This window comes from Oryctolagus cuniculus, chromosome 3 (assembly GCF_051225735.1).
Source record: "Oryctolagus cuniculus isolate XC-2025 breed Fujian yellow rabbit chromosome 3, ASM5122573v1, whole genome shotgun sequence".
Lineage (NCBI taxonomy): Eukaryota > Metazoa > Chordata > Mammalia > Lagomorpha > Leporidae > Oryctolagus > Oryctolagus cuniculus.
The window spans coordinates 83,580,606-83,592,829 of NC_142869.1; the positions used below are offsets into that span (position 1 = coordinate 83,580,606).

Here is a 12,224-nt window from a genome sequence, read left to right on the forward strand (position 1 = left end):
GCTTTTGTTTCCATTGTTAGTCTCCATAGATTCATTAAAAAAAGGAATTATCCTTTTAAAACATGTCCATAATGTCTGTTTTGAATTTTGGTTAGTATGAACAAACTCTGTCCTGGGTACCTCATAATTTTCTAAGTCTTTCTTTATTCATAGTTTTCACTTTTTATTGTATCTGGAGGAAGGACAATGTATTGGGAATATTGTTGTACATGATTTTTGAAATTTTCCCTTCTCGTTTAATTTAAAGGTAGCAAGTTGACATTTTGCTTTCAATTTATTTTTGTAATACATGAGCGGTTCTCAAATAGGGCTTTTTTCGGAAAGATATATAGCTTACATTGAATTAAATAACTAGAAATTAAATATAACTCTTAAGGTTTACTTTTTACTGTTATGAATGCTAATATACCAGTCTACATTAACTAGAATTAAGGTTATAATTTGTTAGTCTTTTTAATAAAATATTTGTTTTCTCAAAATGATTCCTTGTAATGTTACATAACAGTCTTTTAATATTTGCATTAATTGTCCATGTATTTCTTATTTTACTATTTTAAAATGCACATTTTATCCACATGAAATTAAGTTTTAATCATTGTTAATACAGCATTTTGCTCTGGCAATGTTAAACATAAACTTATTTAAACTGAATTTTAGGATGCTAACATTGAAGGCACAAAGAAATTATTGCTTCATGTTTCTTCTAATATACTTAGCTATGTGCCAGATTTGTGCTATTGTATGCTGATCAGTGTGATGGTCATCCATCTAATCATTGTGTCATTGCTCATGAACCACTTGAAGGATGTCAGAAGAGATGTGGAAGTGGACATTGACCGGTCTAGTCTTCCGAGGGCTGAGATGGACCCTGAAGGGAAATAGTAGATCTAGGCTGAAAACAAGCTAATTTTTGGTGCATGAATGTAACTGTTCATTCTCATCTTATTAAGCATACAAGAAATCTTTATAGTTATTGCTATTTTTATTTCTTAGTAGGAGTGGGCATTTCTTCTTGTCCAGTTTAAGAATCCATCTATTAATAAAAAAACTTGTTAAAAGTTGTAAACACATACAAAACTAGATTGAATGGTGTAACGACTCTCTAGGTTACATCATCTAGCTTCAACCATGATTAACTTTTGAATTATGCAAATTAATGGCAAAACTAGTATTCAAATAGTACTTTATACTTTGTGTGTCTGTGTGGGTGCAAACTGTTGAAATCTTTACTTAGTATAGAGTTGATCTTCTGTATATAAAGATAATTAAAAATGAATCTTGGTGAAGAATGGGATGGGAGAGGGATGGTTTGTGGGTGGGAGGGTGGTTATGGGGGAAAAACTGCTATAATCCAAAAGTTGTACTTTTGAAATTTATATTTATTAAATAAAAGTTTAAAAAAGAAATTAACAATTTTAGACACAGTATCTTATTAAATTTCCCAGAATCTCTAAAAATTTTGTCTTTTCCTATATTCATATTTATTTTTATTTGAAATGTGGTAGGTAGGAGGAGATGTCTTCCACCTATTCCTAAATGCTTGTAACAGCCAGGGCTGAGCCAGGCTGAAGCCAAGAGCCCAGAACTCGATCCACGTCTCCTGCATGGGTGGCAGGACCCAAGTCTCTGAGTCAGCACCTGCTTCTGGTCAGGATGTGCATTACCAGGAAGCTGAATGAGAAGTGGAGGAACTGGGGCTTGAAGCAGGCGTTGCAACATCAGATGTGGGCATCCCAAGTGGTGGTTCAGGCTGTTGCACCCAGCTCTTGCTCCTCAAAATATTTTTATTAAAATGTATTCAAATCAGCATGTAAAGAAAATCATGTATTTCAACTGTTTTTTAATGTTTAGGTTTCCTCCTCCATTCTCCTGTGTGATTTATTTTTTAAAGAATTTGTATTATTTGTTCTTTATACTTTCTTACAGTGTAAATGAGGATGATTTCATACTGGTATTGTCATTTACCATGTTTTTCTGACTCATATATCCAGTACATAGATAGTTATTTCTAGAGATTTGATCAGATTCAGATTCCATTTATTTTGCAAGATTGTACATTGATGGAATTTTTGCATTCCAATCATTTTCTATTATAAATAGTGCTGCAATGAATATCTGTGCACATATGCTTTCATGCTTTTGTCAATATAGTTTTCAGATGGATTTTTATAAATGAGATTGCTCGGTCACAGGATAAATCCATGTAAAATCTTGCTGCACATCTCCAAATTCCTTTCTATGAAGGTTATCATTTTAGAAATACTAGAAAGAGAGCCTGCTTCCTCGTAGCTTCTCAGAGTGCTTTGTTAAACGCTTGAGTTTTGCCAGGCTGATATCTGAGAAACTGAATCTTAGTGCAGCTTTGTTTAAAAAAAAAATAAGCTTAACGGTTCTGTGTTGAGGTGAAAATAACATACAGAAAAATGCACAAATTTAAAATGTACATTCACATAAAGCCAAAACTTAAATTGTCACTGGTTACTGATATTTATGTCTGAAGATGGATTCTCTGGTCCCAAGGGCTTTGGAATACATTAAGATGCATATTTAGGGTTTCATTACATTGGAACATCATAACAAACCAAAGTTAGAAATTTTCTAGTTTCTGATTCTTCTAGGGATGTTTGCCATTTTTCCAAGGAATTTTAGATCATCAGCACTCTGCATAAATTGTCATCTACCTTAGGTAATGATTCATCTGGTTTTTGCCTAGTGAAATGAATTGAAATCATGTAGAAACTCTGTATTTATAAAGATACAACTTGAAACCTTTTTGTTCTTTTTAAAGCTTTGTTTTTCTTCATTTTTGGCCTAAGGATTGAAATAGAATCAATATGTGAATTTACAAAAAAAAAAAATCAGGATGTACTACACAATATTGGAAGTGTCTGTAAAAGACAGTAGCTTTATTTTGACTTTTATAGTCTATTTAATTGGCCTTTCCCCGAGCCCAAAGGCAGCAACATTGATTTTTTTTAAGTTATAAAAATGTGACTACATCTTCCACCAACACATTTTAATTTTTTTGTATAACATGGACCAAATATGTCAAAGGAATCAAATTTTAAGAGTCATGTCTATTGCAACAAACTTTAGAGACTGTAGGTGGTAAAGAACTATAACAAGTTTTAGGCATTCGTAAAGCAGCCACCAGAATGTCACATTTTAGAAATACTATATATTTTATTTTTTCAGTAGGTAAGTTAGAGAATATTGAATATTTTTCTGCAGTGTCCTGTACTTTTAAAAATGTACTTTCTTCTAAATTTCATTATTGAAGTTCTTATAAGGCTTTCTGTGGAAAGGGTTTGACTTTGACTTTGAATTTAAGTAATCTTTGGGTTAATTTGTTTTCTTGTACCCCTAATTTTGAATCAGAAATCAGCAAATAGATAAACTCAAGGTTAAACTAATCAGTGAATGCCAGCTAGAAATAGCAAACATTATAAACATTCCTTTTTAGAACTTGTCTTCTGAAGTTTTTCTATCTTCACTATTGATTATGACTTATTTTTCTCTTAATTAGATTTTAGTTTATTAATATATAGAGAACAAATTTCATGAAAAAAAACTTAATGGATATGGAGCTAAACTGACATCTTGTGATTTGACTGTTGTCTGTTACCCTTGTCTGTGCCACCACAGAAACGTCTATCTTTTACTTGTAGAGGACTTTGTTTAGAGGAGCGTTGAGCCTGTGATTATAAAGTGAATTCAAAGTATGTTATTCCAAAAAAATTCAAAGATTAAAAAAAAGGGGAGAGGAAGGAAGTGGGAGGGATAAGAAAATGGGAGGAAAGTACTGATCATTTAAAGCCTTCAGGGTATTAGATACTCAAGTATCAGAGCACTTATGAGAGATACAAACTTCATCAAGCTTCTAGTTTGCACTTTTGTAGATATTTAAAAATTAACACGGAATACACAAGTGCAGAGGTCATATGATTGTAAGGCAGAGTTAACAGGAAATAGTTAGCACTTGAGGATTTCTTGATGGATCTTAAACATTGGACAATGGTTACGCAGATGATACAGCCGAGATGCAGGCTGTGAGGCAATGTGGAGATTGAGAGCCACAGAGGATCACTGTCATCTCCAAGTCAGAGGGACACAGGGGAAGAGGCGGGCTGAGGCACATCCCATGCCTGAGATTTTCCAGAGACGCTTGGCACTGTCCAGAAGAATGCTGTGGTATGGGAAAGATGCAGACGCCCTTGCAGCCCCTCTGAGAGTGGAGAAGGGGTGGGGGTGGGGCTGGGCTGCTCCTTTGGCTTCTTAACCAACCCCTCCCTGCCAATCTCCTATCTCTCTTCTCTCCCTCACCTGAGCCCAATGGAAGCCACAGACAGGGGCACCTGAGGAACACAGGCTGCTGTGTGACTAGGAAGACGACCAGGACTGAGTCTTAGGTAAACACCCCCAGGCGTGACAGAGCTTGTCAGCAGACACCCAAGAGCATTGAGTATGTTCTGAACTTTAAAAAGTCAGAAAAATTGGGAAAAATTAAGGTTAGCTTAAAATTTTGGTTTCAGTGGTTATATGATCTTTTTCTATTTCTTCGTTAAGTGCCTTCAAATATTTGTCTAAATTTAATTTTTTTTATTTATACATCCGTGAAGTTGAGAGACTAAAATTGTGTGCTCAGAGTCCTATTTCTAGCAAGTTCTGAATCTGGGACTAATGCCAGGCCTCCTAACAGTTCTTTTTTAAAGATTTACTTATTTATTTATTTGAAAGTCAGAATTACACAGACAGAAGGACAGATAGAGAGATCTTCCATCTTCTAGTTCACTTCCTGGATGGCCCCAATGGCAGGACTGGACTAGGCTGAAGCCAGGAGCTTCTTCCAGGTCTCCCACATAGGAGGCAGAAGCCCAAACACCTGAGTCACCTTTTGCTGCTTTTCCCAGGCCATTAGCAGGGAGCTGGACTTGAAGTGGAGCAGCCGGGATTTCAATCAGTGCCTCCATGGTATACTGGGGTCACAGGTGGCAGCTTAACTCACAATGCCAGCCTCATCCTAACAATTCTTCCAAGGAATTTTTTCCATCATACTCTGAAAAATCAGAGTGCAATCCAAACTCAAGTTCTATGTAACTCTGATGTTTACAAGCTTTATGGTCAGGACCAGGTGTTTAAACTTTCCACTTTCAGTGTTCTCGTGTGTAAAATGGGAACAGTGATTCCCATTGTGCCTGCCACGGAAGATGTATCCAAAATGTGTGACAGCTATGAAAAGCTCTTACAAGTGTCCTGGGGCTATATGAATTCCAACTATTATTTATTGTATGAATGGAAAACAGAATGACTTCCCCTTTCTTTTCACACCTAATTCTAAAGCAGTTCTTTTAACAGCTGAGCACTGCCAATGAGTTTTTCTCTTCCTTCCCTGCTTTTCAACATTGTATTTATGGATATTGTGTCGCAAGATGCACAATGAGGATTTTAAAAATGAAGTGTTTAACGTAGAAGATGCAGATTAAGCATTTCTGTTGTGAATATACTATTTGGAGACTTTGAAGTTGCTCCTCTTGTGTTCTCCTAAATGCAGATCAGAAAAGCACTGCAGACATCAAAGATCTCTAAAGAGCGGAGGCTGATGAAACAACACAAGCAAGTGTGGTGGCAGGAGCACCACAGGCTCAATCAAGCCAGGTAAGAATCGGGAAATCTCAATGAGGACATGCACGCATCCTCCAGAGCTGCCGCAACAATCAGCGTTTAGAGTTGCGGTTTAAATGGTTTCCTCAGTTTAACCTGGAGTCCAGTGACACTATTAATATGCTTTTGCTTTCTTCAAAGTCTGCCACTTTCTCTTCTGCAGCCCCTGTCTCGCACTTGCATTCTCTTTAGCACACTGGATTATCATGTTCTGGTTCCATATTTGTCTTCTCTATAAAACAGAAAATTCCATGAAGGCAAACATCTCATCACATTCATCTGTATATCATAGGATACACAGAAGAAAAGTAAAGACTTTCAATACATGGATGAGCAAATGAACTAAGAAATGGTATGAAGGACTAACTCAAAGTTGAGATTTTTGACTTTATTTTTCCAGCAGCCACTTACAGATGAATTAAAACAATAATTCTATAATTGTTCTTAATTTTTGAAAAATAAATTTCTTTTCAAAGGTCAAGGCAAAAAGAGGGGGCAGAGGTGTTTCTCCTTCATTTGAAGTCTATTTACCAGTTTTAATGATGGTAGTATTTACAAAGGATGCTTTTTAAAAAAAATGTGTATTTTAAAAATTTATTTTATATTAGAATAGGTCTTTTATCTGGCCTTATTCTAAGTTTCCAAATGCCATTTACTTTTTTTAAAAAAAAAGATTTATTTATTATTTGAAAGGCAGAGTTACAGAGAGGCAGAGGCAGAGGCAGAGGCAGAGATGGACAGACAGACAGACAGACACACACACACACAGGTCTTCTATCCACTGTTTCACTCCCCAAAATGGCTGCAATGGGCAGAGCTGAGCCAATCTGAAGCCAGGAGCCAGGAGCCAGGAGCTTCTTCCAGGTCTCCCACATGGGTGCAGGGGCCCAAGTACTTGGGCCATCTTCCACTGCTTTTCCAGGCCATAGCGGAGAACTAGATTGGAAGTGGAGCAACCAGGACTGGAACCAGCACCCATAGGGTATGCTGACACTGCAGGTAGCGGCTTTACCTGCTATGTCACAGCGCTGGCTCCTAACTTTACATTTGTGTTAGGTACTTTTCGTGTTGGCAGGTATTTGTTATTCTGGAAAGTGATTGCTGCATGCGAAGTAAAAGGCTTATGATTGGAGACAGCTTTGCAGCATATCATGTAACTTAGAAAAAAATTATATTAAAGTCATCACTGTATTTCTGCCATGAAAACTAGATCCATCTTATCCTTTAAAAAGTAACTTTTGAAGGGGAGATGTTTGAGCCTATCGAGAGATTTTTAAAAAATATTTGCATAACTCAAAACATGATAAAAGAAAAGCCATAAGGAAGTGTTAATTGTGTTGTTCAATGATGCAAGCTCAAAGGTAGAAGGCGACACTGGGAACAATTTTTTTTTTATCTTGCCTGTTCCACATTCCCTTGATGTGTGTGCTCAGTTGTTCTTGAGGTAGGTATAAGAGGCATGCACATTTCATTCTGGAAAGTACTTTTCCTGGCTGACCTCGAATGACACAAAAAACAATTGAAGTGAGGAACATTTAAGTAATAATAACCTTATTGTCTGGAGATTTATAAGGGCTGAAAAGTGGACAGAAAAAGATAATCCCAGGATAATTTTCTGTGTTATTCTAGAATGTAGGCTAATTTCAAAATCTGTTCAGTGAAATTAAAAACAAATAGCACTGGGAGATGGGTTAGAGAAGTGGCTACGTTTGTGGAGACTTCAGGACTACCAGCAGCGCAGAAGCAGTTTAAGCTCTATGAGTGTGGGTCAACATCGAAAAATGGATTCTCGGGTCTTACCACAAGAAACTCCACCAGGGAATTTCAGGCCAGTGGAATGTGGAACAGTGATGTTTAGCTTTTTAATTTTTATTTTTTATTAGGTAATTTAGTAGGTGACAAGTAATGCATCCCACTCTTTACAGCTCACCTAATACTTACAATGACACTACAAAGTTGGTCCCATTGCTAGCTCAATGTTACAGGTAAGACTCTTCCAGCTCAGAGGACTCAAGGCATTTGCAGATGGCAAATCATCTCTCTCTCTCTCTTTTTTTTTTTTAAGATTTATTTACTTGGCTGGCGCCGCGGCTCACTAGGCTAATCCTCCGCCTAGCAGCGCCGGCACACCAGGTTCTAGTCCCGGTCGGGGCGCCAGATTCTGTCCCGGTTGCCCCTCTTCCAGGCCAGCTCTCTGCTGTGGCCCGGGAGTGCAGTGGAGGATGGCCCAAGTGCTTGGACCCTGCACCCCATGGGAGACCAGGAGAAGCACTTGGCTCCTGGCTCCTGCCATCGGATCAGCGCGGTGCGCCGGCCGTAGCGCGCTGGCTGCGGCGGCCATTGGAGGGTGTACCAACGGAACACCTTTCTCTCTGACTCTCTCTCTCACTGTCCACTCTGCCTGTCAAAAATAAAATAAAATAAAAAAAGATTTATTTACTTATTTGAAAGACAGAGTTATAGGCAAAAAGAGAAGGAGAGGCAGAAAAAGAGGTCTTCCATCCACTGGTTCACTCCAATTGGCCGCAACGGCTGGAGTTGTGCCAATCCAAAGCCAGGAGCCTGGAGTTTCCTCCGGGTCTCCCACGTGGGTGCAGGGGCCCAAGTACTTGGGCCATCTTCTACTGCTTGCCCAGCCCATAGCAGAGAGCTGGATCAGAAGTGGAGCAGCTAGGACTCGACCTGGTGCCCATATGGGATGCCGGCACTGCAGGTGTCGGTTTTACCCACTGAGACACAGCACCAGCCCCCAGATCAATTTTGTGCAGCTGGGATTGCAGCCCTTAGACCTAACTCCGGCATTCCTTGATCTAGGAGTTCAACAGCTCCTCCCCAGCCCACCCCAACTCCTGGGTTCTACTTATTATTACAAATTTATAAAATGTGAACAATGTAGACAAAGGCTAGAAACATATCTGCAAAAAATTGAAAATTTTATTAAAATATTGCAATTGTTGCTATTATTTTATACTATTTTAATAATATAGTATATGTTAAACATAAAAAAATTATAAAATAATAATATGATAAAATATAAAAATAAAATTTTAATAATAATAAATCAAGACTCTTTTCTGTAGTTTAGTTGAATCTGCCATAAGCAAGCAAAAGACTATGTTTGGGTGCCCATTTAGAACTGGTTATGCTTTATTCTATCAATGATTGTATTTAGAAAACATAGTAAAAGATAATTAAAATTTGTTACTCTCATAATTGCATGAAGATAAAATACACTTCTGCTTCAATGTCCCTCTTTCAGAATTTCATCATTTCTAAACTTACTATTTTTTACCTTGGGAGGCAGAGAGAAAGAGGTGCAGATAGACAGAACAAGTTCTGATCCACTGGTTTACTTCACAAATGCCCGCAATGGCCAGGGCTGCACCAAGCCAAAGCCAGCAGGTGGAACCTCAAGGCCAGTCTCCCAGCTGGGTGGCAGGAATACAACTACTCGAGTAGTCACTGCTACCTCCCAGGGTCTTCCTTACAAGGAAGCTAGGGTCAGGGACCCGAGTAGGGAATTGAGCGCAGGAATTCTGAGGAGGGTATCTGAACAGCTAGGTTAAACACTTGCTCCCACTTCTGAACTCTTAAGATAACCGTGTCAGTCCAGGCTTGCCTAGTCCCCTCACTGTGTCCTCCCTTTAGTTTTCCCCTCCTTTCAGTCTAACTTGCTGCCTTGGGAGTCTTTCTGAAACAGAGCAAACAGGTGAGATCTGCTTGATCTTCAGTGGTCTCCGGATGCCCTGGCTCTCTCCACCTGAGGTAGTGTAGGACCTGCCAAGTACGGGCCTTTGCTGGTGCTGTTCCTTCTGCCTCAGCCTTATGCTCCCCTTCATCTAGTGTCCAGCAAGTTCTTAACCCATTTGGAGACTCAGTATATGACCTGAAGAAATGGACCAACACCCAAAACCCACATTAGGTTGAATGTTTTGGTTACCAGCTATTTTTAAACCTATGTGTGTTTATAATTTTTTTAAAAAAAAAGGTGATTATGATCATGTCTATTTCAGAACCAAAATTGAATCTGAAATAAAATGCTTTCTCAATGAAGACAATGTTGGAAATGAATGTCTTTGTGACCTTAAAAATTTTGGTGAGTTTTTGATATTATGTTTAGATTACAGTTATGTTTTAAAGAATGATAGTGGGCCAACGACTTCATGTTCTTTTACTATTAACTGATGTTTATTTTTTCTGATGAAATGAAAAGTCTGAACTCTAATGTTTCCTTGATTCCATGTTGGTTCACTATAGAACAAGAGTTATCAGAACAATGGTGCACATTTCTTAAGAATGTGATCAACCCCATTCAGCAGTTGAGGGCAGATCTCAAGCACACGGAGCCTCATATCTTTCGGCCTTCGCATCCCCACACTGAAGTTAACTCAGCGAAAGTACTGCAAGAGGTCAGTGTGTTGCCTTTATTCTTGACAATATAGTATTTTATTTTGTCCCTTCTGGAATCATTTGAGATAAGAATCAATCATGTGTCTTGTGTATTTAAACAGAGGATGAGCAAAGTCTGTGTATGCCACAGAGCTGAAATAATGCCCAAATCTGCCCCAGAATGCGCATTTCTACCTGGGATAGAACAATGACCCTATAACTGGTCTCCCTGCCTTCATTCCTGCTCCTCCTCCCAGTGCATTCTGGGATTCCACTTCTAGGGGGGCGGAGATGCAGTTATCCTGTTGCTGAGATGTCCTTTGGGCTCCTGCTGGCCCCTAAGTTCTCCCATTCTTCAGGTTTCTTCTTGCCTCTCCGGTCACATCTCCTACCTGTCGCTGCCCCTTCCCCACAAGATCTGTCGCAAGGATTCTTTTTCTTTCCATGCCTCCTACAAGCCAGGCTCATTCCTGTCTCAGGGCCTTTGCACTGGCTGTCCCCTCTGTCCCATCCATGGCACTGTCTGCTATGCAGGTCTTGGCTTCAGTGTTCTGTCCCCTGAGAGGCCTGTCCTGAGAAGCTACTCCTTCTCCTAGCACTGTTTTTCATCCTTTACCACCTCCTGATACTTGCTCATGGATTTTTGTGTGTCACTTTGCTGACTGCCTTGCTCAGGGTAGCATGAGGCCCATAAGTGTAATTACATCAGGTGCAGGGTTTTGGATAACTTGTATTTCTCATTTTTTCCCAGTTATTCTGTAATATCGTTTCCATGAATAACAGTAAAAATTTTAAAATCCATGTTCCCCTGGGGATGAGGTAAGGATGCCAGCGAAGGAAAGGGAGATGGGATGGTTGTGGGTGGGAGGGTAGTTATGGGGGAAAAGACAGTATAATCCAAAAGCTGTGCTTTTGAAATTTATATTTATCAAATAAAAGTTGAAAAAAAAAAGAAACACAACTGATGATTATCTTCCCTAAGCACCATGCACATGTGGGTGCAGCTGGTTACGCCCACCAGAGCCCATGTGTGCATTGTGTGTCTCCAGGTCTCATTGAGGCTACTTTGTCCCACAAGAATTACTTTGCTGGAATTTTTTAAGCTCTTCCCAAAGGTCCCCAAATGGACTTTCATCATTTATTGGCTCTTGAGATTAATTCTGTGTCTTTCAATCTAAATATTGGATGAACTGCAATAATTTGCATACTTCTTGTCCAAATGTCCTACAGGTTGACTTTGTGAAGAAACAATTGAAAGCTGTCTTCGAAAGACTTAGCCTGGAGCGACAGGAAATAGAAACTGATCTTTCAGACTGGAATATGAAAGTGAGTGTGGTGCAGCTAGTGACTTAGTTATCAATTTGTCATTCATGTGGAATCAAATAATCATATCTTTGTTCTCTTTTCAGATACTGGATCATTCTTTGGAAGAGAAAACTAACCTGCTAAGTGAACTTCCCACTGAATTAGAAGCTTTGGACTGCCCATATCCCGAGTTGAAATCTGCGATCCTTAATGAGTTCTGTAACTTTACAGAGAAATATCGAAAGAAACTTCAAGATGCTGATCGGCAGTTGGAAGACATATTCAGGTGATAAAACTGCTTGAATTCTGTAGATTTACTTACATTAAATTTTTTTTATTCAGTGTTAGTTTACTTCTAATGTATGGTTTCTTAATTATGATTGGAATAAAGTCAATAAATGTTTAGATTGATGATTTGTTGAATGGAGAGGTTTTCCTGCTCCTCAAAATAATTCCCTTGGTGGAATGATTGAAATAATTATCAGGCTAAAACAAAATGGAAATATTCCTCTTACTGAAGCCTTTACAGCACAGGTAAGAGATATTTTTTAAATATGAGTTTTCAGTAATGATGAATATTCAGTTCAAGATATGAAAGCGCTCTACAGTAAAAATTTTAATATCAACACTAAGAATTGATTACAATGGAAAATGTACCCATGGAATTATGTTACTTGTGATCAATTGTGGTTTTGTTCTGTGGTGAACACATAGTATGTTTTCAAATGTAACAAAAAAGCTTCTTTGTGAGTGTTTCATACTTTTTTTTTTAATAGAAAATATACCTTCGGTTGTATCCTGAGAATGACAATCTTCTGAATGGCATATAAAATGTTGAGTGATTTAAAATTCAGTTTTGGCAGTGGCTG

General features: G+C 38.5%; 1 protein-coding gene across 5 annotated transcripts in view; it reads left to right on the top strand.

The window, feature by feature from the left end:
- Window positions 1-12,224, top strand: part of CCDC148 (coiled-coil domain containing 148) — a 314,500-nt gene that overhangs the window by 87,188 nt on the left and 215,088 nt on the right. For 3 of the 5 annotated variants that reach the window (XM_051849517.3, XM_051849516.3, XM_051849521.3), the window contains 5 exons: window positions 5,552-5,655; window positions 9,675-9,757; window positions 9,919-10,070; window positions 11,281-11,376; window positions 11,460-11,641. In XM_051849517.3, the coding sequence (XP_051705477.3) occupies window positions 5,552-5,655; window positions 9,675-9,757; window positions 9,919-10,070; window positions 11,281-11,376; window positions 11,460-11,641 (617 nt within the window). Of the gene's footprint in view, window positions 1-4,298; window positions 4,410-5,551; window positions 5,656-9,674; window positions 9,758-9,918; window positions 10,071-11,280; window positions 11,377-11,459; window positions 11,646-12,224 lie in introns of those variants that run through there. The other 2 variants (XM_051849523.3, XM_089328306.1) reach the window with 2 other exon arrangements.